The sequence below is a fragment of the Netta rufina genome, assembly GCF_964035555.1.
Source record: "Netta rufina genome assembly, chromosome: 2".
NCBI classification, from domain to species: domain Eukaryota; kingdom Metazoa; phylum Chordata; class Aves; order Anseriformes; family Anatidae; genus Netta; species Netta rufina.
The window spans coordinates 14,172,783-14,200,469 of record NC_140124.1 but is presented as its reverse complement, the minus strand read 5'-3'; the positions used below and the strand labels follow the sequence as shown (position 1 = coordinate 14,200,469).

General features: G+C 37.7%; 1 protein-coding gene across 1 annotated transcript in view; it reads left to right on the top strand.

Annotated features, from left to right (window-relative positions):
• The window catches only part of CCNY (cyclin Y), a 123,000-nt gene extending 96,074 nt beyond the window's left edge, over positions 1 to 26,926 (top strand). Inside the window, exons 6-10 of the mRNA XM_084282790.1 lie at positions 2,400 to 2,457; positions 2,554 to 2,673; positions 14,343 to 14,509; positions 18,937 to 19,099; positions 24,530 to 26,926. Coding sequence (XP_084138916.1) covers positions 2,400 to 2,457; positions 2,554 to 2,673; positions 14,343 to 14,509; positions 18,937 to 19,099; positions 24,530 to 24,646 — 625 coding nt within the window. The 3' untranslated portion in view covers positions 24,647 to 26,926. The remainder of the gene's footprint in view (positions 1 to 2,399; positions 2,458 to 2,553; positions 2,674 to 14,342; positions 14,510 to 18,936; positions 19,100 to 24,529) is intronic.
• The last annotated feature ends 761 nt before the right edge of the window (positions 26,927 to 27,687 follow it).

The following is a 27,687-nucleotide window of genomic DNA, read 5'->3' as shown; positions in this document are numbered from 1 at the left end:
ACAGTATCCAGGAGGAAATCCAGAGCCAAAGGAAGCTGAATCCCTTCAGATTGCCACGAAACTGATTTCTGACGACAGTAAAATATGCACATTCATAGTTTTATTACAGAACTCGATGCAAGCTTGACCTGCAGCTATTAGAGGCTAAATATTTATAAATGAAAGGGCCCTGTGTCAGTGACTTGAAAACAAATACATTCTGATTGTTATCTTCTTGGGAAACTTGGTATCTGTCCGTTCACTTTGGGGGTGGAAAGGTGATTTATTCGGTAGGAACTGCTTGCTGCTTGTCCCTTCTCGAGTTCCCCAGGGCAGTGAGATGCGTTGTAACCGCGCCCTCTGCTGCACTCCCTACAGACAATCTCAGGCCTGCGTGCATCAATTAGCGGCTCTGAAACGGAGGATGTGAAATGACTGCTCTGCCTTCGCTTGTCTCTGATTTGGGAACGGAGGGAACAACGTGATAACAGCTCTTGGTTGTGTTTGCTGCTGAAACGGCAACAGCCAAACATATGTTCTGTTTCCTGCCATTATAGGGGGAAAGGAAGTTGTTGACGTATGCGGTAGAGTCGGGTTTGTTATGGGGGCTGGGGAGTAAGAAACCACTGCAGCTCCTGGGTAGGCTTAAAGTTGGTTTTGACAGAAAACGAGTCAAGCTCTACCTGAGAAGAGTTCTTTTCAGACAACAATTATCTGTCCTCTTTCTCCTCTATGCTTAGTTTAAAAGAAAACTATTTTCTAGTGTTCCAGACTCTCACCAATCCCAGATGTCACTTTTCAGAATACCTAATATGTTTCATATGTTCCCCACATTTTGTTTGATTGTGAAATTCTAGTTATTCCTAGTTTTCCCAATGTCTTCTCTCATTGTTCTGTTGAATTTTTCCAGCTTTTGTTGCATTTAGCTATCTTACAGGTGGTAGGAGACTTACACCTATCTTGCTTTTGAAGGAATGCACGAGTGTTGGCGAATTTGCTTAACAAAATAAATAACCAAACTTAAAGCAAACTAACCATGAAAAATGCTTAGATCAATTCGTAGACAATTCCTTTTTGAAAGACAACAGTACAACTTTATTTTAGTGAGGACAAAAGCCTATCAACTCTTTTTCAGTGTAGGTTTTTTTTTATGGCGATCAAATGTGCCTTCATAGCACACAGCACGAAGAAATAGAAAAATAAATTTTTTCTTTCCCTCTTCTTATTGTGAAGGGCCACAGCTTATGTTAACACAGCAATGATTCCAGTGAGACCACTTCTGCATTAAAATACCAGCTTTTTTGTTGGGGTAGAAATCTGGCCTAAAATCTTTGCTGATTAGGCATTTTGAAGTAATTATCTCAATCTGTTAGTTTTAAACTACTCCTTTTAAAAAAAAATAAAAAAAAATATTGATTTCCAGTGTGAACAGGCTTTATAGCAGAAAAGAAATCAACTTTAGATGTTGAGGTTTAAATGTTATCTACCAATAAGCACATTTTTTAGACATTAGTCTCCTGTAAAACTCGTGTTTGCATGCTCTGTGAGACACGTGTTGAGTAAAGATAAAAAACATTCAGTGGTTTCTCTCTTAAGACCTCTCTGACCAGAGCACCAGGGATGCAATATATAAAGATGGTATTGTAGTAAGAAAGTCACATGGATGCATCTGTCCAAAAAGTGTCCGGTTCTAACTGGCACTGTTACACCACTCGCTTTTGTGATGGTTAATATTCCTGATAAGATTACACACAGAAGTCTTAAATTGCATACTGGATGTTAGGCTTGTGAAGTTGCATCAACTTTCATGCTGATCTTGAACAACAGGGATGAGAGAAATATAGTGAATTAAGATCCGTGAATCGAAATATTTTGTCTTTTTTTTTTTATATGCTCTTTTTTGCTTTCAGAAATTGTTAATGGTATAGGGTTTTCAAAAGAAATAAGAAGTGAAGTATGTATATATTAAAATAAAGGATAACTGGAAAAGATACAAATATTTGTAAATGTCATGACTTTGAAAATAATGGAGGAGGAGAAATTAGCTAAAGGAAGAGATTTCAAGGATTGTCACGAAGTTAAGAAAAGCAGAGTAAGCTGAGCTGGTTTTAATATATTAGAAGTTCATCGTTGTACACCTTAGGCTGTGAAAAAGCCTCACAGTAGTGGGCAGAAAAGTTTTATGTCTTGAGCATTGAAATTTGAAAATTTTAGCATACTTTGTAATATGGATTTCGTATTGCACATGAACTTTATGGTAGAATATATCCAACTCCTATATGAGAGTCACATTTCTGCAGTGTTTCTAAGCGCACCACAGCATAAGGAGTATTAGAGCTTTAATGATCTGCTTGCATCTGTGACAGCTGCATGTTATTACATTCAGATAATGACACTACTTTGGTTTTAATACTTTTTAGGGACACAGATGGAAGAATGCTCTTAGATATTTTTGATGAAAACCTTCATCCCCTTTCGGTAAGTTCATTTATCTCTTCTTCTTTTTCATGTGAACTGTCTTTCTGTCTGCTTCGTTTTGTTTCAGTCACCTATTTGGAAGTATTTCTTCCTTAGAAATCCGAAGTGCCACCAGATTATGACAAACATGATCCAGAGCAGAAACAGATTTACCGCTTTGTTCGGACGTTGTTCAGTGCTGCTCAACTGACTGCTGAATGTGCCATTGTCACCCTGGTGAGTGTCTGAGAGATGACATCAGCTATCTGACAGACCCAGTTTTGTTCCTAAAGCTTGCTTTTGTATGATTTAATAGAGCTAGGTGATGCCAGGGGATTTTTTCTCACCATGGAGACCAAGAGAATTTCTTGATGGGAAGAGATATTGCAGTTCATTTTCTTGGGGAGAGTTACTGATCAAAAAAGAGGGTGGATAACATGACACAAAAGCCAGGGTTATGTCTTGCTCTCACAGAGTGATAACATTACAGGCCACCAGAGTGACTAATAGAAAACGCAGGTGGCATAAGCAATCTGAACAGGAGGGAATGTTAAAAGCAGAGATTGTTCCACTTTTGTGGGTTTATTGTGTATCACTGTAACTCCCAATGGAGATTCAGGGACAGCTGCAGGTAATTTAAGAGCATTAATAAGAATTGATGGACACGCGAAGGACTTGGTGAGTGACTGCAGCATGTTGGTGATGGCTTTTTTTTTTTTTTTTAAACTTCCACTGTACTTGTCTTTCAGGACTGCATCACAGGGCTGAACAATTGTACTCAAGGCTGAAGTTTAGCTACTTAAAAATAGCACAACACAAAAGAAGGTTCAGATTTTCAGCTGGTGTGGATCAGCATAGCTATGTGGATTATAGGAGCTAAAGTGATCTCTGTCAGCTGAGAATTTCTTAATTTTCCTGAAATCTGTACCCTGCCAACCCTCTATAGCTTTCAGGCACAATTTTGGCCATGTTCTTGACTCAGAAATTTTAGAAGAATGAAATATGTTTTTATGATAACATGTGGTCTCATAACAGCTTTGTTACGCACTTCAGATAGGAGAAAGGGAAATTGGAGAAGGTGGATTTTGAAGGCTAGACCCGCTCATTTCCTCTGTTAATCTTAGAAGACAAGGGAGAGAAATTAGTTGGCAGGCTTTTCTCCTTCAGATGGTCAGAATGAATTGTACAACTCAGTACAGAACATGAATCTGAGGGAAATAGGGCAAGAAACACCCTGCAGTGCTCCACCCTTGCATTTTGAAGCATTACTCTACCAAGTTACTTGACCCAGCCATTAGTTGTTTTCTGAAATGACATTTTATCTGTCTTTTTTTACATAATTGTGCTAAGTACTTGTCCTTCTTTTTCTTCCTGAGTGTTTTCTGCTGGAGGCAAGATATGTTGTGTGAATCAGTATGTTCTTGTATAATTTAATTAATCTACTGACAAATACAGCGGAACTTTGTTGTAGTTATCTGTTGTTTGATCTTAGGCTATTTGATCAATGAGGGCACTCTTTAATAGAGAGGAAGAGGACGCTTTTTTTAAATAACAATATCTTCCTGTCATTGCAATGCATGGAAAGTCCTTTCCCAGAAATCTTGTTAGCCCATGAATATATTTAAATATTTTACATTTATAACTACTTCACTGCCTCTTCTGTTTCTCACATGGTTTCCTTGCAAATAACTGCTTTTGGTGTGATCTACAATTAAGTATAAATGTTTTCCATTCATTTGCCACATTGCTGTTTCAGTAGTTGTTAGTGCTTGAAAGCCTAGATGGCTTGGGTGTTTTACCCAACACTGGCACTCAAGGCAGCCGTGCAGATGTTTGGAGATAAATTTGGTATAAGTGATCAGCATTACTGTTCTTGACCATTTTTTCAAGATGATAGCACCTGCCTCACCCTTCTTTCCAGAAAGCTTCAGAATTTGGGGATAAACATTGTTTTACAAGTATGAAATTCTGCTGCTGCTGTTCTCATTTTCCTCTGTTCTTTTTAGATTTCATTTCTTTATTTCTTAGTGTCATCAGAAGGGGCCCCAGAGACAGATCATATTGTTTCTGAAACGTTCAAATGTGGAAATTAGTCTGTTTGAAAGCAATTGACCACCCTCTTCCCCACCCCATTCATCATGTCTTAATAGTGTTGATAGTGCTATTTATACGTCCTCCAAATGTTTTTAATTTTAATATCCTGACTGAAGAAGAAAGCATTTCCTGCTGAAGCTTATGTTTTGCCATAGTCTGGTCATACATTGGAGAGCAATGTGATAGCCCCGTCTGCTACTTGAGCCTTGGAGGAGGGTTGCCAGAAGGTAGGAAGTATATCTGTGGTGATCACAATACACTTGGAACTAGATTCTGCAGCTATTATCTCTCACTCTAATTATTTTTAAACAGTCCTAACCACCATTTTTTATTCCTCAGGCAAACCAAATAATTAATGTGGACTAAGGTCCACATTATGTTGGATGCATTTGTTTGTCTTTTTATATGCCATTACCCAGACAGAAACAGTACTTACAACTAGTTATATAGCAAGATGTATGTTCAGCATGGGAGGAAAGTAAATGTGAAACTCCAGACTGTTAGGTGAGCTAGTATCCAGCAAAAAAAGACAGCATCGTATTGCTTCAAGCACTTAATTAAAATATTTCAATTAAAGTCTGCACTATTACAGCAAAACCAATTTATAATTAAACAAAAGATTTAATTTTCACACAGTCTCCAGAGCTGCCAAGAGATTTTCTGTATTGATGGGTGAAAAATTAAAATCTCAGGTTGAAACAATTAATTACTAATTCACATTAATTTATATAGTAATACCTTAAGAATTATTTTAGTGTTAAGAATTACTTTTGTTGCTGATGTAAAATCTTGTACCAGTGAACAGCTGAACTATACCCTGTGACCTGACTTTGGGAGAAAAACAATGTGTTTTTCCACCTGACCCAGAGTATTCCCATCCTTGATAAAACTGAGAAATGCCTTTCGTCTTCATCATCTCCTTGGGCGCAGAGGTGGCAAGTTGCACTTAAAATAATGTGTTAATTGAATAGCAAATGCGAATAGTAGTGTTATCCATGCCAATAGCAAAACAATACATGGCCCACATGTCATGAGAGTTAAACATTTTCACTTTGTTGTTTTCTTAAGAAAAACAAAACAAAACAATCCTATTAACTAGACCTGAAGAGGAGAATGATCCAAGCTTTCTGCTTTGTCTTGGCATGCCTTTCTGAGTTTTGTTTAAGTAGACCAAATCTAAGGCACCTGATAAACTCCAGTGTGCATAATATTTTCAGAGGTTACATTTTGCATAGGCAAATGTACTATAGACTCTTGTCAGATACAGTGCTATCTAACTACATGCAGTGCATGGACTGATTTTTTTTTCTGCAAAGTTCAGAGGAGTGTGTTTTGAAATATGTTGCAAAGTCCATACTGTGATCGAAGGGATTTGATATTGGGAAATTTTAGATTTGAAGTATGGAAGAGTAACTTCTCCTTATGAAAAGCAGGGATTTAATTAATCCAGCCAGATTTTCCTGAGTTCATACTGTACTCTCCAGTCACATTTTTAGCAACTAGGTAGAGAATATGTAGAATGAACGTCTTGAATTATGTGATGAAAATTGTGGCATTTGAGGGGAGTTTTGTTTTCTGTGTGTTTGGAGTAAAGGAGAAAGCCTTTAACTGGTTTCCTTTCACTGGGATATTTTTAAGTGCAGATATTTCCCCCCCCCCCCCGCTGTATTTAAAGTATCAAGGATGTGATATTGGTTTAAAGAAAACAAAGTTGTTGTTTTCTTTTTTAAAAGAAGTGATGAAAGTCTGTACAGACGTTTAATCTGTAGCAGAAGTCCTTTTCAGCTGGTGTGGTATACCTACTGTTCCTTATACAGCTACTGGAAGATGCAGGCTCCTCTGAACACCTCAGGGTACAATGTGAACTATTTGCTGCCTGGTTTGAAGGCTGCCACTCTCCCTCCAGTGACCAAGACAGAGATCATGAGTGCAGTGAGAGCAAGGCAAAGCTGGGCTATGCTTGGTGTAAGAAACCCATGAGAACAGTTGTGTATATCTGGTGGTGGTGGTGGCCACCTTTTTAATTCCCCAACAGAAGAGCACGTTCATTTCAAGCAATGAATACTGATCCCAGTTTGGGACTGGAAAGTCAATGTTGTCTAATAGTTTAAGTCCATTTTATGCGTATTACAGATTTTTGTCTTAAAACAAGTAAACTGGGGGACAAACCTGAGGATGTGTGATTTTTCTCTCAGTTCCATTAGTGTTTCCTATAAATATCTTCAATGCTACTTTGCAATTATTCACATTTTCAGAGCCGTTTTATGAGTGCATTCATTACTATCTTTCAACACTTGGTCTCAGAAATAAAAATTGGATGAAATTGCAAGGACTGTGATGATGTGATGTCCTTTTCCACCAAATGGATGGCACTAGACCTTTACAGAACATTTTTAAATGCCCAGCTGGGTAATTTTAAAGCACAGTTATTTCGGGAGTGTTGTGGTAGGGAACTGGCTGATTGCTTCGAACAGAGCATATGGCAATTTAGTGATTGGATTGGAGCCGTAATTTGGCTATATGGGACCCACTACCAATTATAATTTTTCCATACAGATTTCTTTTTAGTTTCAAGACATTGTAACACATTGAAGTTTTCTCATTAAAAGAGGACTGTATATTTCCTTTTACTTCTTGGAGATGTGTTAGGATGGATGCTGCCTTTGTTAAATTAATCTGTGCTTCTGCAGCTAACAACATGGGTTACATAGTGACACCTAATGCAGCTTAAATGTGAGAGGGAGGGAATGAAGTTGTTGCAAGTAAACGAGCATTTGTAGATTCTCAATTATGGACCGTAAAATAACAAAAACATAGTCTCCATCAATGTGCAACTAGTGATAATTGATTAAAGCCACTAGATTTTTATTTTTTTTTTGGTAAAACATGGGTAGAATTTGACATGAAGCAACACAAAAACAGTATGAGAAAAGGTTGTGCTTTGCTCTTGCCATTACCTCAAAATTCAGAATTCTTTCACTAATGCCAGGGATTCTTTGGTGATTGCCTGTTTCTGTAGTGTGCTGAGACTCCCACTCAGCCTCCTTGGAGGGCATGCACAAATTCTGGTCTCTCTGGGTTGTACCACGCTCCAGAACTGCAGACAGAATCACAGAATAATCTAGGTTGGAAGAGAACTCTGGAGGTCAAGTCTGGTCCAGCTTCAGCTCTAAGCATGATCAGTTGAATGATTTTGCTTAGGGCCTGCCCAGTTGAGTTGAAATTTTATCACTGAGGATAAAATTTCACAACGTCAACAGAAGACTTGTTTGGTTGTTTTATGAAGTTAAATTAAGGGATTTTGTGCCCATAACTGCAACTTCAGTATGATAAGAAATATCATTTGGATATTGGAGGTTAATGTTGAATACCTCCAAAATGAAGGAACAAAGAGAAACAAAACTTTGAAGGAATCCCATAGTAAGCTTTTAATAAAACTGGAGTTTTAATAAAACTGGTTCCTTTGGATTGCAACATATTGAAATGAAATAATTTGACACATTTTTTAGATACATGTCCTTCTCAAGGGGGAAAAAGAAGAAGAAATAAACCTCCTCAAGTATTTTAACTTTTCTTCTTACTTGAGATTATTATATAATATACAAAATATGGTATAATGTCCTCTGAGATGGAAAAAAAATGAGATACTGCTTCACACTAATTAAAACTGAACTCCTCATTGCTATCTTTAGTTTTAGTTTCATCAAACAGATTTATGTTCTCTTGACTGGGTTGTTGTATAACCAGCTGCCTGGTATCCAGAATCATAGGGAGCTGGGACATCCTAGAAAACTGGGACAACCCTGAACACTGTGGTTGTTACTATGGGAAGTCCGGGATGGATTCACCCAACTGCAAATAATCACCCTGGGGGTCAGTTGTGGCTGGAGCAGCACTGCTGAAGATTGGATGCTGTTGCTAGGCTGGTGCCATTTTGCAGTTCTGCCCTCCAGGCCTAGTGATAGTAACGTATGGCTGAATGATTCTCCACCATGCAAGTTCAAGTTGTGGGAATTAAGAAAAGAGGCACCCAAACTAGCTCAGCATAGGGGCATTTCGGGTCTGGCAGATTAATTAGCTCAAGATAATGTGCTGAAGCAAATCAGAGCTGTACCTCTTCTGGACTTGAAATAGTTTTGGAAGCCTTTTAACTACATGCCTATGGTGCTGCATCGAAGCTAATGAACCGCTACAGACTGTAAGACAGTTTGGGATCACCTATACCTGCAGAGTGGTAATTGTATTTCATTAGTAGATAAAAATTCCTGTTAATTCAGATAAATAAATTCTTAACAAAGACAAATCATCTGATTGGTTTCATGTATGATTAAATAATAATTTGCTCATGTTCCAATTTTAAAGGTCAGTCATTGCAAAATTTTGATTGGGAGTCTGTGGGAAGAGATGGAAAATAAATACTGCTTTGCCAATCTCTTCACTCAGTGCAGGGTATCTTCTGAAATGTGCACAAGTTATTAAAATATCTCCAGTGAAGTGCAGGAGCTGTCCATAAAAGCTTGTTAGGCTGACAATCACATAAAAGCATGTGGTTCATTCCCAAACACAATAGATTAATAATGGAGGAGGCATCAGGCTCCAAGGTACTGAATTTTTAAGTAGAAATGTATTGGCAGTCCATTGGTGTTTTCCAGGTCGGAATGGTGTTTTCGTTTCAGCTACGAAATGAAACATAATGTGACAAATGAATTTTGAAGTTTGTTGGTATTAACACTGGCTTATACTTGTTCTTTGCAAGCTGGGAAAATTCAGAATATGTTGTTTGACTGAAGCCAATAAGAGTTTTTTCCTCAGGACACATCAGCAACCACAATCATTTACTTAAATGGTCATGCTATCGCTCTGCAAAAATCTGTGAACATGCACAGAACAAGTCATAGAACTAAGTGGATGATGGCAGGTGTTGTGAAGATGGCTCTTGGAAGCTATTAAACTATTTGAGGAAAACTAGGTGTTGAATTAAGGCAGAATTAATCTTTTGTCTTTTCGGAATTCAGCTTTCAAATATTCAGAAGAGAAGTGCTTGGAAGTGTTGCCCACAAAAGCTTACTTTCAGAAGAAGCACTGCAGAGGATGAGTTACAGAGAAAAGTAACATCAGTGTAATAGCTTCAATTTGTTTTAAGCTTTAGATCCATTCCTAAGCATTTTTAAAACTTATTTCTTCTATATTTCTTCTAGGTAGCAAAAGCTCTTTTTATCATTTAGTTTTGCTTCTCTAAAGGAATACCTGCTGAAATAATCCAGAGATGAGAAGAGGTTTTCAGACCATTTTAGTAAAAGTTTCTCGCATTGTGTCTTCTGAGCTTTTTGGTCTTTCAGTGTGTAAGTAAATTTCTACCAGCATCCTGAGATGTGAGTTATAATACTCTTTTCCACAGTAGGCTTTTAAAACTTAGCTTGTTTTTATACGATTTTAGAGCTGCTAGTCCTAAAGAAAATGTAGAAAGTGGTTCACTTTTGCAAACTAACCCAGTGAAATTCATTGCAACACACGAGTTTATTGAACCACGTAGTACACAGAGAATACAGAGTCTGATTCAAAACCCGTATTTGAGAAAATGGTCCCTGCACTTAAGACAGTATTCAATATATAGACTTCACTGCATAACTAAGGTGAATACAAATGACATTTCCATACATCACATTTACCATTACAGGGTCAACATTTTCGGAGCTTTTTTTTTCCTTGAGGTGGATGGAGTGTGTCTGCCTGCATGTGGGAAGACGCGCTTGCTGCAGCCAGCAGAAGCAGGTGGCGTTCTCCCACCAGCCACACGTTTGTTTGGGATGAGTAGCGGAGTGACTAACCGCCCACCAGCCTTCCTCTTCAGATGGGCTGGGAGCCACCTGGCCCTTCTCCAAAAGTCTGTACTGATTCAGCACATCTTTGCAGCTGCCAGAAGCATCCCCCTGCAGTAGCGTAGGCTAGTGAGTACGTGGCTAACTCTGCCTCTCCTTCTTACTTACTCCTTTTTTACCCATCAAGGTCAAAATCTTGGTGCTCACACTGCTCCTGTGGGCTAGACCAACTACATGGCAATGATCTGAGATAAAAACTATGGTTGACAGTTTGCTTTGTCACAGTAAGCTTTCTCACATGCTTGTAGGAGAGAGAGCTCACTTGTCTGTGCCTACACTGCTTTGAGAAAGACACTGCCTCAGAAGGGCAAGAGCTCGAGAGCCTTTCCTCTGCTGGAGTTATGCTGTCTGTGGAGTCACCTGGTTCTCTCCAAACACAGGAAAAAAAAGAACTTGTAGGTGATGTGAAGGTTGGAGGCTGTCTTGGCTATAGTGAAGAACTAATCTAATGTGGTAGTATAGGCCTATATTTGGGAGACAAGTCCCAGGTTATGTTGAATTCCCACATTAGCAGAGGACCTTGATAAACTTCTACAAATATTTGCTGCAAGAGGAGTCTTGTTCTTTTTTTGCCTTCTTGCTTGAACACACTTAAAACTCAAAACTGAGTCAGGGAGGCCAAAACAAGTGAGCAAAACAAAATGTTCTCTTTTAAGGCATTTTCCAGGAAGGAGCCAGAAACCATGCAAAATGCCCTTCTCCTGGTGAGGTATTTCTCATCTTCAGTTTTATTCAAAGATTATACAAAGCCTTGCTCCAGCAAGCTGTATTTCTGGAGTTAAGCCCAAGTTATCACTAAGGACTCAAAAGTGATTATTCATTTTCCTCAACATGCTACTAGAAGATGCTCAGATGCCTTGGTGATATAAGGATACTGCCTTAACAAGCTATTTCATTTTTAAAGCTGATTTCTCAGGTATACACTGGTGGGAAGGTAGTAGCAAGTTCGTGCTCCCCGTGTACTTACACCTTGAGTAGATGAACTTACACCTGAGTTCTCTGAATGCCATTGAATTTGAGCCCACAATAGAATCCTTGCTCTTTTTTTCCCCTGCATATGCTAGAACTGCATGTAGGAAAGGATGTTATTTTCTTGTTTTTGCCTGCTCTGTGTGTCTCAGTGGGGTATTCATTTGAAATCTACTGAACTCTCTGTGCCATTGAAATTTCAGGGGCTTGCGTTAACAGTAGAGGAGCAGGTTCAGCACTGATGTAAAGCAAACCAAGTTCATTTCCATTGCCCTAATTTAAGAGTGGCATGATCTTGCAGCGTCCATCCTCTCCTTGCATTAGCACTGTGTGTTGTTTTAAACAAGCCTTTCACTTACCTGGAACAACTCCAGGGGTTCTTTGAACTATGAACTAACAACAATTTTGCTTGCTAAGTTGAACAAGTATGTTTGTGTTACATGGTAAGAGGTTTATGCAGGCTCTGTATGAAGCAAAAGGCAGCCTTTTTAACAGAACCATCAAGGAGTGCAGGCTCTGCTGAGATGCACATGCCAGTTTTTTTTGTTTTTACTGAGCTTTGTGTTTCTGTGGTTTTGACGTATCACTGGAGGAGTCAGTCTTTTGAGTCCCCATTGCTGTTCCCACCTCACCCACTTACACACATTTCTTTCAGTTTCTGTCTTGAACCCTTGTGTTGGAGTGACCACGTGTTTATTTTTAAGGACGTAATTTTCTCAAAATGTTTAAACTGTGCTGTTTGTTTTGCACTCACACACCACGTGGAACTCCAATACCAAATCTTACATGTCAAAATGTGATGAATATTTTAAAACAATAAAACCAATGCTGGTATTATGGGATCTTTGTTGTTACTGTGCAACTAGTAAATCTTCATTTCCACATATTTAGCGTGTTAATTTTTTGCACTTCTTTCTGTCAAACAATGGGTCCAGTGCAGTGGTCCCGTCGGGGTGTACAGGACCAGTGCCAGTCCTTGCGCTCCACTGGCTGCAGTGGTGATGCTGGGTGTTCTTTGTAGTTATGGGCTTGTGGGCGAGAAATGAAACTGCAGAACAAGTTCACTTCTTGATGCTAGCTAGGGAAGCCAGTAAAAGGTTGTTTCTTAATCAGAGCACAGTTTGCTAACTGAAATGACTACATCTCATTTACCCTAAATCAGCCAGAAGAGTGCAGTGAAACCTGCTTGAAACAGCCTCACAGTGGACTGGGAGAGGTGGTCTGCATTATATTTTTCCCCAAAAGATTTCTTTCTCTGTATGCCTTCTATGCTGCGAAGTGAGGCAGTTCATTTTGTGCTCTGAGTGTCTGTGCACATTCAGATATTGAATATCTTTTCATAAAACATGCTTTCCTCTCTAAATTACAAAATGTTTGCAGTCTGTTTTCAGTGACCTTGTTCCCAAGTTCTAATTGCTTGTAGTATTACAATAGTTAAAATTAATGAACAAAACTATATAAAAGCTGTAATTGGTTGTGATATTATTGGGGACTCAAAAAAAAAAAAAAAAAGAGCTTAGAATTACTTTTTTTTATTATAAATTAAATACTTTCTAATGGTAGACCTTTCAGGAACCACAAATCACTGAAGGTCCTCTGTGTGCTTCTGTTAGCACACATCCTAATAGAAAATCACAAGTAAGCTCTTCTGGGTTTTAAAGGTTTTCCCCCTGTGCTCCCCTTTCCCTTCCCCTTTATCAGCACGAATTTTATATATATTAGCTATTCTTATGGTATTACTTGATTAGGTGCTAGTAAATATTAACTTAGTGAAACTGTAGAAGGTTTATTATGTGCCTTGTCAGCTGGTATATAAATTGTTTGGATGTGGATTGCAGAAGCATTCAGTTTTGTTCACCTCATGTAACTATTCGTAATGGTTGTAATTTCCCTTTTCCTATTAGGGGCTAGAGGAGGGGGGCACACAGATGACGCACAACCCATATTTCTTAGTACACGTTTTGTTCATCGGTCTGTTATTAATGTAAATGAGCCACTGTTACTGATAGCAGGTATATTCATACAGCATGTTGGCTTACTGGAGTGATCCAGTGGGTCCCTGGCATACTTAATTGGGGTTCCCTGGAGGGAAGGGCAAACCCAGCTCTGTTTTCATAAGCAGAGGCTGATACTGGCCTCCTGGCAACTTTCTGGTAGGTGTTCTGAAAGTCTCTACATGGTCCCTTGTTCTATCAGATGTGGGGATATAATTCTGTAGCCTTTGTAAATAGCAGCCTCTCATGTGAAGTCTGGGTTGTAGGAGCTCTTGTTGATGCTGGTCTGTGTTGGTGGTCTTGGGCAGTTGGACCAGACTCCTGTGTCCTTAGTTTATCAGTTCTTGCAGGTCCAACGGAATTACTGATACGCATCTCCAGCGCTTATCACTCCAAAGGAAACTGTTAGGTGCGTTATCTCAGCACATACATTTCCTTCGTTCAGCTCGTTGTTTCTCTGGCGGCTTTGTCTCCATCCAGATGCCTGGGGAACCTCTTCACCAGAGGGGACCTGCAGGACATGATGCTGTATCTGATAACTGATAGGCTGTAAATTAGAACCACAGCTGCTTGTGTGATAGCTAATAACAGTAATTGGTAGCATGCCCTTGCCTTCCTCATTAGTAGCTAGCGATTTATTTGTTTACATTATTATTTTAATAATTTATTTACACTATCATTTGAATTCATTCCAATATGTGAATATATTAGCAACAGTTACGATAGAAAAGCAACAGTTTTGTTTCTGGTTGTATGATCAGAATGCAAAGGCCAACTAAAACATGAATTTATCACATCCAGTCTTGAGCTTGGCACAAATGTATGGATTTAAACCCACAGCTTTTATAAAAGAACCTTCTTGAGAGCATATTACTGTTTTGAAATTGCTGGATTGGGTTTATTGCAATAGTTTTTCATTTCTACTTAATAGCAAACCAGATTAACTCTTGATTTTAATGTGTTTCCACAGGTATATCTTGAAAGACTTTTAACTTATGCAGAGATAGATATTTGTCCAGCGAACTGGAAGAGAATTGTACTGGGTGCAATTCTACTGGCATCCAAGGTTTGGGACGACCAGGCGGTGTGGAATGTGGATTACTGCCAGATCCTAAAAGATATCACAGTCGAAGACATGTGAGTCCAGTCTGTTTCTCTTTGTCAGCAAATGCCAAGATTTGTGTGTATGAGGGAGAGGGGAAGTTCTCTCATACCTTGTGTAAAGTTTGTGTGTCTGCCTTCCATCTGAACATGGTGGATGCTGATAAATGGCATGAGGTCTACTAGAGAGTTGCTTACATAGAAAATGTGGACTTTTTTTTTTTCTGGTTAAAATGTATTTTACTGCTGGGTGTTCACACAACTGTGAACCTGCAGAATATTGAAATCTATGACTTAACAAAAAAAAAAAAAAGAAAAAAAAAAAAGAAAAAATGTTGGATAAGTCAGCTTGTCATCACTTCAGCAGCATTTACTGTAATGTGTTAGTTCTCCTCACAGATGGTAGAACAAAGTAATGCAGAAAAAAATGTGTTCTGACCCTAACAACTCTTAGACAGCTACATGCTTCTTGCTGCCATTACACAACCCTTAGATGATCACTCATTTATTGCTACCATTATTCAATAATTGGTTTTTTTTTAGTTTTTGTTTTTTCTTCTTATATCCTGCTGAGTTTGTTTGCAGGATTAAAAAATACGTAGTATTTTAACTTGCAGAGAGAAACTTCTTGTGGATAACTTTTTCCATTTTTTACAGGATGGCATTATTAACAACACATACAGCTTTATAGTGGCTGTCTGGATACTCCTCAGTCATTTTAAAAGAATATTCCAACAGTAATAAAAGAAAATATGATGAGAGTAAACAATTAAGGTCTTAATATTTACAAATACTAAAACAAATGCTTATTCTACTAAATAGTTGAGTGCTCTTTTAGTTGATTGATCAGTAGTTATTAGACGTATTTGCTAAAGTGTCTGGGTTTCATGACATCTATACATTGAGTGCTGAGTCACGTACCTTGCATGCATTTAGAGGTGTCCTCATCTGAGTTGATGTGCATGTAAGAGCAGTGCTGCAATGGCTGAAGTTGGAATCATGGCATGAAGTTGGAATCATAAAAACGCTATTTACATTTATTGATATTTATATTTATTTTATATTTATACACAGTATTTAGGGAAGAGGAAAGAAAGGAAGTAAACAAGAAAAAATGTTTATACAGCATACCTTTTGAATCTCAGTTTGCAATCTCAAAGTAGTGAAAGGCCAAGCATTTATGCTATAGCAGCCCTAAATCCATTTCTTAATAGTTCACTGTTTGTCAGATTTATAGCAGGTCTAAAAATTATCAGTAAGGAAAATGTTCTAAGTTGTGAGTCAGCTGACTTTAAAACTAAGCATGCTTATACACTTCTAGACTAACTTGCAGACTGTTAGTGAGTACCTGTCACTTCTTGACTATTAGAAAAGTTATCTCTAAGCTTGTATTAACAAGCTATTTGTAATACATTCTTCATTGTGTGTACAAAGGTAAAAAAAAACACAGCCTTCATTGCTATGGTACACTGTAGATGCTTTTATTAGTTTTGGGGAAAAGTCATTTCAAAACAGAAGTTGGAAATGTCACATGATAACTATTTCAGTATCTTTTAAAATATAAATGTTACTTTTAAGGATAGTTGATTATGCTTCTCTTCCAACATAACCAAACAGAATGAAATTTCTAAAATAAAATGGGGAGGAGTGAGCAGGGAGAAGCTAAAATCAGGCCCTCTGCGTTTCTATATGTAGTTTTGTTCCATGCAGAACAATTTGATAACATTTCCTTGACTGCTCTGGGTGTTCCCTGACTGATTTTGCTGAGATATTTTCCCTTGATCCTTTTCTCTTGCTTTTGGGGATTCGGTTACAATAAGGGTCTCCCTCCATTACCTCTTTATTCAAGGCAAATCTGAGTGCTTTTAGAATATTTTTGAAGCTGGGATATCAGCTAAAGTAGAGTTCTGAACAGCTTGAAGCTGATCGACAGGTTTGGCTGTGCCATATGACAGTATTAATCAAGAATGGTTATAAATAAGAGTTTTGAAATCGCTGATTCTCATGGCTTTTTTTGAAGGCAGGTGAAGAGGCATGCTGTGATGGTGTGAAAGGAACAACAAAAAAAGAGGTTATTGCTTTTGACAAACACACGCGATGGTACTGTTAGAAGTTGCACTTCAGCTATATAAAGCCATTACTCAAATGGCAGACCTGTGCTCACGTGCTGACATCCGTCCTCTTTCTGCACTTCACACTCTCTAAACAGATCTGTGATTAAGTCCTTGGCCTCAAAGCTTTTAGCCTTTTCTTAAAGATATTGTGGTTCTCACAAAATGAGAAAAACAAGCCTTTTTAGGGGCTTGTGCTCTCTTTCTGTATGGTACTTTATGACCTGTTTTGTGGCCTTTGTGTTTGGGGCTCCTTGTGAATCCTCCAGCAAAGAATCGGGTCCTTGCTGAATTGCTGATGTTTTTATTCCTGCTGACCATTTTTCCAAACTTTTTTTTTTCCCTATTCCAATGGGGGTGGATTTTCCCTCTCTTTCTTTTTCAGGTAGTTGGGATGATACAATGTTATGGTTTTGAAGAGCCCTGATCTACGTTATTTATAGTAATAAGGCAGAAGAACTCTAGGTCTAAATCTTCAACTCCTGTGAATCATCACTCATGAATGTTTCTTGGAAAACCTCATGCAGACCTTTCAGAGTTTTATAAATCATCAACAGTGTGTTGAAGTACACTCAAAAGTTAGCAGAGGACTTAGGAGGACTGACCTGTGTGTCTGTAGTTATTTATATAGCATTGTCTTGAATTTCTATCTGAATTTGAGGGGTGGCCACAGGAAAACATATAGTAAAGCAGTCTCATATGGAAATATCAGGAGCAAAGGCTATGGTGGCTAGTTATATTAGTTCAAATCAGAAATACCTGTGGGCTTTTTGTTGTTGTTCTTTCTCAGCTGTAGTTGACCTGCTAATCTAATCTTTAAATCTGGGAGCTAAGCTACAGTAAGAATCTGAGACTATTTAATGTTTCTGAAAGATTCGGGGATCTTCCTCTGTAGCAGTACAGTCAATATGTTTCTCTATTAAAATAGGCTTTATATTATTCATTAACGTACACCTTAGCTTGCAGAAAACAAAATATTACAAGTATAAAAGGACGTTTAAAAATAATCTATATATTATCACTAGACTTCTTAAAACTTAAATTTCGTTAACTGGGTTTTTGAAAAGCTAGAATCTTCAACAGTGTGAATTCATGCCAAGGAGTCCATATATGACTTTTAGATGGTTTTCTAGTGTTGATTAATACTTATCACTATGTACACAGAGTGATTTTGACAAGGGATAGGATTTTGACAAAGAAACTGAAGATAAGGGAAGAAAGTTATTACGATGTAAGCAAGATGGCCTTCCAGTAAGAAGTGAGAAAAAGAATAATCAGTGTTGAAAAACTGCTATACTTCTTATCCTCAGAACCTCCCTTTTCTGTTGGCAACTGCCTGCACGTTCCTTGTGCACATACACTGCAGGCAGTGTGTAACTTGACTGCAGTATCATAGTCAATCTGTACCTGTTGGTTACGAAGCTGTGCAGCCCATATTCTCTTTAGCAAAAGTACAAAATTCCCACCCATTTATTTTTTATTTCTCCTGTCTTGAAATCACTGTTTTGGGTATATTGTATGTCCTTGTATATGTATTGTGTAGGAGGATATCTAGGTACTATACAATTTAAGAAAGCTGCAAATTCATTTTTGTATTTATTTACCTATTTATTTACATGCTTTTTACTGTACCGTTATGGGTAGTAATGTATTGATGTAGCAAAGTATTCATGGAGTGGGAGCTCACATAGGGCCTCTGGTTCTATCAGGGATTTTGAAAAACACATTTATTTTAGGTACTGAAAAACAAATGATGAACAATGTGAATTTTGCTTGCATGTTCTAGGGAAAAATAGCTATATTCTGTTCATCAGCATAGATAGATGGTGTGCTGAAGAAAGCAGGTTTCTCACATCTAGTTTTACATGATTGATTCTGAAAGGCAAAAGAGAATAAATAAGTTATCTATTTTTTTATGTTAGGGTAACTTGCAGCAGTTATGAGAGATGTCTGACAAATTTAGGGCATGTCTGTGTGTTTCATGTTTGCATAGCTGTGTGTGCAGATCCACCTAGTGGAGGTATAGCAAAAACTACAAGAATTTTTTTTCCTACTAGCTTTTCCTTTCCCAGATTGCATTAACTAAACTAAGTGGCTCTTCTGCTCACAAAAGTTTGTGTCTGGGTTTGATTGGCACAGCAGTAGCAGCTGCAAGCTGCAGCAACTTTCATATTCCTCACTGATGTACACGTGCTCACAGAAGTTGGTAGACAAAGTCAAACTTTAGGTTAGGATAATTGTGTCTGACAGGAGTAAGAAATTAACGTGGTTTGTACTATTTGCAATTTAAAGTAAATTACATTCAGGATGCACAACCTGAAAAATGTTTTCACATTTATCTTCTTTCTACAGGAATGAGCTGGAACGCCAGTTTCTTGAGCTGTTGCAGTTCAATATTAATGTTCCCTCCAGTGTTTATGCCAAGTATTATTTTGATTTGCGTTCCCTGGCAGAAGCGAATAACCTGAGTTTTCCTTTGGAGCCCCTCAGCAGGGACAGGGCATGTAAACTTGAGGTAAGACTTTTTAGATTGAATTAAACCTTTTTAGATTGAACAGAACTGAATATATATATATATATACTCATATATATACACATACATATATTTATGAGCATATGTATGAGTATTTTATATATATGTATATAAGCATTTGGAATTTTTGCATTATGTCTCCCTTCTCCTTCCATCTCTTCCCAAATATTCCCATGTAATGTTAGAAGGTGCCCTAATGTCCAGAACTGTTTTACTTGTGTTTTAGGTATTTATGGATATGGGGGCAGTTTTCTGGCCCAATCTGTTTCATATCTGGTATTGCTTTCCATTTCTTTCGGTTCTAATTGTTGAAATTGGCCTTGTGAAAATACAAATTTTAAACTCAGTTTTCAGTCTGGTTTTTGCATGTTCTTAAGACTAACTGTGCAGGACAGAGTATTAACAAGGATTGCTGAAAATAACTATTCCGTGTGCTTGTTACCTGTTACTGCTGTATTTCACGTGAATCCAAGTCTGTCATCTCAGCAGTATTATTCTCAGTAACAGTACAGAAATGAGCACACCATTACTAGATGAATCGTGAATACTGAGGAGACCTACATATGCCATGTGCATAAACCACTATGTCAGGTAGTCTGGACCTGTGGAATGCAGGGCACTATGAATTCCCACAGGCTCTGGAAGAATTTAAAATCATCAGGCAGTATTGGATACTTTACAGGACTAGAATCTTTTTTTTCTTGATTTTTTTTTTAGATGAAGTTTTTTGCATATGGGCATTCTTGCATGAGTATGTACACATATTGTTCCTAATTTTGAAGTCTGCTGTTAGCTGCTAACTGCCTTTAACATTGGATGCCTTTAATTAAATAAAAGCGTTACGCTGTAAGTTGTTTATCTGTGGATTAGAGCGAGTGTTGCATGTTTTGAAACTCTTACTGTTCCTGCAAAACAGTTTTTGTGGGGGAAACCATGCATGGGAAGATGAATTAACTTGTTTGCAGCTGTAATGGGAACAGGGGTATCTGGAAACTGGTGGAGAAACAATTGAAGCAGATTTCACTAAATTTGTATTTCTTCTTTCTAAAGATTCTTTCTAAATTTCCCAAACATTCCTAATAAGAATGTAATTTAATCTTTGTATGAAGTGTAATGTAAATTTGCATCAGGTTTTGTCTGTATTAAGGAGTCAGAGTAATAAAATATGAAAATTCATTGGGAATGTAATGAAAAGAGGTGGCTTGCTAAGATATTAGATGTTAGGTCTTGATAATTATTGCCATTGCATGTATTAAAATTAAATTAATTACTTTTTGAAGAGATCTTAATACACAGCATTTCTGAACCCTTTCAGTGAGTTATGAATGAAGGTAATGGAGGTAGCTCCTAAAACCATGGAAGAAAAAGCAGAAGATGGCTGTAAATACACAGAGAATACTAGTGGTTATTCTGAACTAACTAAAGAGAATGCATATTTAAAAAGAAATGATGGAATATTTTTAAAGTAAATCCACATTATTAAAAATTCTCCCATAGTAGGGATGGTTTGTGCTGCTAGCGCGAGGTAGCAGTAAAGTAACTGCTAGCCAGGGGGAGCCTCTGCAAGGAAGAGAGTCTCTGCTGTGAAAACCCCGTGGTCTTAACCAGCTCCTTGCCTCTGCTCTGTGGCCCCAAGGAAGGGAACTCGATGGGAGCTGCCTTGTTCCCTGGTAATATTGGTTGTCATTAGTATACCCTTGGAAGTAGCTGACAGCATAATTTATTGCCTAATTCCATGAGCACAGTTAAGCATAGAGCTTGCCAAGAGTTATCAAAATGCATTTACAAAACTTTTCCAGGTCTATCATGTGCTTCTCAGCCCCAAGTTCTCTGTTTTTGAAACTGAGAGAAAAGCTGCAGGCTGTGGTTAAAGACAGCAGACTCGCAGTAAATGTATATATGCAGAGGAATGATTTGGCATGCCTGGTAAATTGAAGGGACTTTGCTCAGTTCTAAGATTTAAAGCAATTTACTGACATTTGATATCACCATGTTGATTTACCTGTGACCTAAAAAAGGGCAAGGCAAGGCTAGGAAGTACTGCTGCTTGTCAAATGGTGATGCTTGAGAAGATCCATCAGATTTGAGATGCTACGAGAGGCTTAGCCTGTGGCCTAAAAGTGTCCCGAATATACAAGTCCAACTAGTAGTAAGGAACCATTTTTGTGTCGCCCCTTTCTTTTTTTTTTTTTTCATTGTATGAAATCATTCAAGTTAAAAATGGCACACAACCTTTCATTAGATCATGCAGTCTATTCACCTGCCAATGCTCCTTGTTCAGAACAGCACATCTTGCAGTGCGTTTTCTCCTTGCTTCTAATTGTGTCAAATGTCAAGGTTTCCTTTGCTTCTCCTGAGAAATTATTTTCTAACATGGGAGATATTTCTGCCAAGAAGATTGTCAGATATCCAACCTTAATCCGCTGTTTTGTAATTTCCTACTTGTGCACCTGGTTTTTGTCCCGTGTACTGAGCTAAATGTGACTCAGATCCTGCTCTTTTGGTAAGTCCACAAAAACATGCCTACCCTATTTCTGCTTGTGATCTTAGCACTGTACTCCTTTCCAGACTAAATTTTTGTAAGAGCGTTCGTTAGTGCACTCTCAGTGTATAGGGCTGTGTTGTCTCAGCTTTTTATTATTAGAATAGTGCTTGAGGAATAACTCTTTGAACTACGTGCTGTATTTTCTTGACCCTAAAGAGGGTACCATCCTATAGATCAGACAGATAAAAAGAGGAGGGAAAGATGTAAGTTACAAGCAGAGAAGTGTCTTTATATCCCTCTGGCTTCCTGCTGTTGCAGTGGTTGATTGCAGCCCTACATGTCCCGTGTGTTCAGAACCTGTGTGTTTGTAGCTAAAAGGCAGAGGGAGAGCAAAACTCCTCTGATTTTTCTGTCAGTAGTGAAGTGATTGTTTTTCTTTTCATTCTCCATGAAAAAAAAGTTAGGGAGAACCCCCTTCATCACAACTTCCTATCATTTGTATTTTTACATAGTCTATCCAGACTCAGTTTTGCCTCTCCCTGCAAAGTTGTCTCTGGATTGTGTGTTTTAGGGAGCATTGCAGCCTTCACAGCTGAGTGCATTTGTGCATTTCCAGCAGCGAAGCTAAAACCAGCACTCCTGCTTTCCTGCCCTGCACAATGATGTCCATGCAGGCAAGATTTATCCTACTGCTGCTTGTCTCCCCTGTCCCTTCTCCTCATCAGCCCCCTTGGGCAGTGACAATCTTCTCTAGATCCATGCAACTCAGTGGAGGAATTGACTTCCAGTTCTGTGTGTATATATATCATGAAGAAAATATGTTATGTGTATTTCTAGCTAATTACAGATATTACAATCAAGTCCCCCCAAACTTTCAGATAATGTAATGGTGTTGCTGTTTTTCATAATGCTTTGATTTGGTTTCATTAGAGAAAAGGTCCCTTGCACCAGTCAAAAATTAATTTATTCTTCTGGCTTTCAAAGCAACATGTACCAGATGACAGAAAGGTGTTACAAGCTACTTGTCTTTATTTTAACTGAAAGGCAGTAGTAAATAATTACAATTTTCTGCTTTTGTCTTGTTTCTCCATATGTTCCAAGATGCTATAGTTGACTTGTCAAATAGGCTCCAAATGTCGGGTTTATGAATTGGTTGCAAATGAAGTGGCTTTAAACCGCAGTCAGTGGGCTTCATATCTACATGAGTAATCACCGGGACTGGAGTTGCCAAATATTAGGTGCCACTTCCAAGCAAAATTTCATTTTGTCTGACTGAGTGCCAGAACAGGGATTTTGCTGTGAAACAGGCAATTTTGTAGTGATTACTTTCCCTGTTTAATGCCTACGATAGCAGGCTGGTTTGGCAGCTGCAGGAAGCTGACCTCCTCCTCTGAACACCTGCTTGCCAAGCCACACCTTGGCACATCATCCCGTGATCGAGCTGTTTTCATCTGCTGGATTTAAAATCCACTTGAATTGCATAAACATTCTTAGTGCACTGAGTTCCTGGTTACATTAAATAAAATATTACTAGGAAGTTTTGAGTGAGTTAAGTTACGGTCTACAAAGCAACAGGAATATTTGTGTTACTTTATTCTGTGCTCTTCTTGAGCACTAAGAAAGTTTCAGGAATGGCCATAGCAAAAGGAAATTCAGTTTCCAACTGAAATAGTAGCAACTAGTTTCCAGGTGGTTTTCTTTCTTTGTTTTAATTTTTAATGTTTTGTGGCTGGCTGGAACAAAGCATTAGGTGAACTCGCTTATAGAGGCATGAGTTGGGTGCTTCTGTCAAAACTGCCTCTGATCTTTGCAGCACTGTTCACTCCTACAACTTGCTGTGCTGTAGAAGTAAAAATCAAGAAAAAGCATGATGCTCGCAGTCAGGACTTTTTATTTGTATTGCCTTCTTTTATAATCAAACCCTTGTACTGTTACTGTTTGTGCCGTAGTTTTTATTAAACAAGCTATCTTAAGGTACCACTTAAAAGCATTCCAGAGTAAATACAAATACTGTTTTCCTCCATCTCATTTTCTAAGTTGGCTTGAGTACTCCTTGGAACGACCTTTCTCTGCAGCTCTGTGTGTTTAAACACCAGAGTTAATGTCCCTACTGATAGAAACCATAGCTTGCCCCAACCATATCAATGCTTAGAGTTGAGTTATGTACAGTGCGTAATCTACTTTGTTTTAAACTTGCCTAAAAACAGTAGGAACTTAAAAATGTTAACTCCAGTGTAGTTTAGTAAGTCTCAAAATTTGAATTATCTTTGCATCTCTTTTTAAAAAGGTTTTTAACATTTCTGTGTATTTTGAATGCTAATAAGGTTATTCTTGATATGAGTGAAATTTCCCACAAGCAGTTTAATAGAACCTGTTCACACAGAAATCACCGTCTCCTGCCATTAGGGTTCTTCAGAAATGCAGGAAGACATCATCTGCATGAGCAAAGCAGGGCAAGTATTCTGACAGACCTTTTAAAACTGGAGGAAAACATATTTGCTAAGAGACTTTAGGAAAGAAAAAAATTAAAAGCCATTCTCTTCCCAAACTGAATATGCTGACAATTTCTGTAATTGTTCTACGAAGTTTTCCATATTTTTTCACCCATGAAGTTCTCTATTGATGTTACAGCAGTGGGTAAGTGTTGTCAGATACCTTGACTAGATTTGCAATGGTTAACCTCTAAAGAAAAGGCTTGGCATACACGTACTGAAACCTTCAAAAGCAAATATGGTGGGAAATGCAATGGCAATGTGTTGAGTATTTTAAGATTAATGAAACTAATAAGAGAATTTGTTCTTCACATGGTTTGTTTAATGAAGTACCATTTTGTAATTCTGCCTATATAGAAATCCACATTTAGTTCCCTATTACTTGTACAGCTGTGGCCACTGCAACTGAGGTTTCTTCCTTCTCTCACGTTACAGGCCATTTCCCGCTTGTGTGAAGATAAATACAAGGACTTCAGGAAATCTGCAAAGAAACGGTCAGTCAGTGCTGACAATCTGACTGTGGTTAGATGGTCGCCTGCTATTATCTCCTAACAGAGGAGACTGGAATATTCCCACGGACGTACTGTTTCATCCATCCAGTTTTTTTCGGGGTGGGTTGGGGGGAAAAAAAAGAAAAAAGACTTTTGATTTTTTTATTTTTGAATCTGTCGAGCTGCCTTTACAGTGCCTCCCCATTGTGTAGCACACGAGCAAAATACCTAGCGGAAGCTGAAATGGAGAAGTCAAGTGTTTGGGATAGAAGATGGGCAACAATCTTTTTCTCACTTTCACTAACAGCTTTACCCTTTCTATGAGGAAAGAGCAAATCAGGTGCTTGGAAGAAGAAACAACAAACGAAGTAGAGGCAGACAAATATTTAAGAACTGTGCCATTTTCCAATATGCTGTACTTTGAAGAGAAATGAACCGTGTAGTCAGATGACTGTGCACTAGAGGAGTGACGTTGGAGAGTTCCATCTTAAAGGTTTCTCTTAATACCTTTCTCAGTTTTTCTTTTTGCATTCCTCATTGCTGCTTCCCAGGATAAATTCTTCCCCTTGCACAGCAGCAAACCAAGTCTGTATTAACAGTAGCACAAGCCCCTGGATAAATAGTGTTGTTTTTTTTTCACTGCACTTTTCTCTGTAAGCTGTCTTATTAGCATTATTCTCCATAATTATTATGCATATGTTATATTTCTTGTATGCCTTTTATTGTATTTCAAAAGAGAGAACTTGACCATAGTGCTGAACCAAAAGCATGTACAGGGATCAGAAGATCGTTCGTAATTTCATGATGTGTTTTATTTATAGTATACTTGGGTGCGTGTGCCTTCCTGAGTTCTTGGAATCACTTCTTTTTTCTTAATGTAAAGATACAGTTATTAATGTATTCAGACGATGATGATGATAAGACTTGGGCCAAATCTCTGAAATTTGCAACAGATCTTGTGATCCTTTTTGCAGATTTTCATAGCATTAGAAGTTTAGCAGAATTCATTTTGAGAAAGCTTTTTTTTTTTTTTTTTTTTTTGTATGGCCTGACTAGTTCATTCCTTCACCTCCAGGTCCATTGTTGCAAGCAATATTCTCAATTTTTATATGTTTACTTTAAATCAAAGTGAGTCTGTTTGTATAAAATAAAAAATAATTTAAAAAAAAATGTTCCAGTGAGAAGACCTGTAGAGAGCAGAAGGAAAATTTTAAGGTATTTGTCACAAGTAGATTTTATTTTGAAGCTAAAATACAAACCCTCTTTTATTTTATTTTGTTTAGCGTAGGTGCTTTTAGAAATTAAAAATAACCGAACTGTGAACATAATTTTCAACTCTGATTATTAAGCTCTTCTGTTGCTGTTACTAGTTCCCTCTTACTGTGGCTGTTGCCCCCTTGGGACCTGTAAGAACCTTTTATAGAAAAATAATTTGTCAATATAAGCATATTCGCTTTATAGTGCCCCAGGGTGATTTTTTCCCTTTTTTTGCACAGTTCAGAAAGATACGGTTGGAAACTCTCAGTTCTCTGAAACCCTTTCTTTGCGACTACCACTGAAATGAGTGGCAACAGACGTCCCTGATTTATGCACTACTGTGGTAAACCATAACGATTCCATATTTGTTTTATTAAGCCCTATGGGCTTGTAGCAAACCTAGGGGCCCAGAGATGCACACTTCCCTTCAGTGCAATGGGAATCAGATGCCTCCAGATGGAGGGGCGCTGACAGGATTGAAGTAGTAATACCAAACAGTTTTGTGTTAACTTTCTAATGTGATTTGTGTAGTTCGAGACATGAAGGTTTTGTCCGTAAATTCTCCTGATGTCCTTTGGGCCTTTCAGATATCTAATTCTCATCATTGTTGTGCCAATGCATCAGAACTGTGAGCATCCAAGTCCATTTTCCCCTTGAACGTGGAATGTAAGGAAAGTCTTTCTAACAATACGAATGCAAATCAGAGCGTTTGAAACCTCTTTACAGATAATATCAAAAGTAACATTTTCAACGCATTTGAAATTCATCCTTTATAAGCATAAATTTAGGCTTTAAAATATGTAAAATATTTTGATTTATCAACACTTTGCTAAACTATTTTCCATTAACTTGATATCAGGAATATTGGTTTTATCCATTTCTGGGTGATAGAGATATGAACTTTGGATTATGTAAAGATCTCAATGCATCTACTATAATTTTTGTGAAGTTTATTAAACTACTTTAAAGATTGTATAGTCTATTTATTGTATGTATGTACATACAGTCTGATACTTTAAAAAGTGGATTCCGTAAAACCTGGCTCAGTCTTGTTTAGACTATTGAATATCGTTTTAGCCTTGTGCACTGGACTCTACCTCTGTATAGGAGAATTTTCCATATTCTTAATTAGTACTGATTCTGTGATTAACTTGGTTATGTTTCTTGCACTAAGAATTAAAAAGAAAAAAAATCTGCTGTAAGTGTGGATTTTTTCTTTAGTTCAAACTCTGTTGTATGAATCCTCTACATTTAAATGGAGTTTTCTTTCCCTCACGGTTATAAAATAATTCATTGTTTTTTCTTCTGGTTTGTTCCAAGTTTGCCAAAAAAAATACACACACATATATATATGTATATATATAGTACCTTACAGTAAATCTGAATAAGTGTCATTTGTTTGCAAGGTACTCTATACCATGTAATTAAAAATGAATTATTATTTAGGATTTTTGCACTTAGTGTAGGTTTTTTTAAGCGTTACTGTATGGAAAATGCCATTGCAAGATTAGAGAACCACCCAGGGTGTGAGAACAAGAGGAGAACCAATTGCATTTTCATTAACAGCACAAATAAATTGTGGTTTTCATTTCAGAACCTGAAACGAAATTTGCTGTAAATGTTTTCTGGATTAAGGTTTTCATTATTGCTTTGGTCACCGGCTCAAAAGCAAAAAGGTGTAATAAACCTGTCCCTTCAAGCATCATTGTCTTAATGAATTGTTTTTTCTATGTTGAGCCAGTGGGCCGTTGGTTTTGTTGCTTATGTATTGATAATTGGATAAACATTTGAAAAATGTGTCTTGTAAGGGTTTTTATTCATGCATCACTCTGTAGACCTAAGATT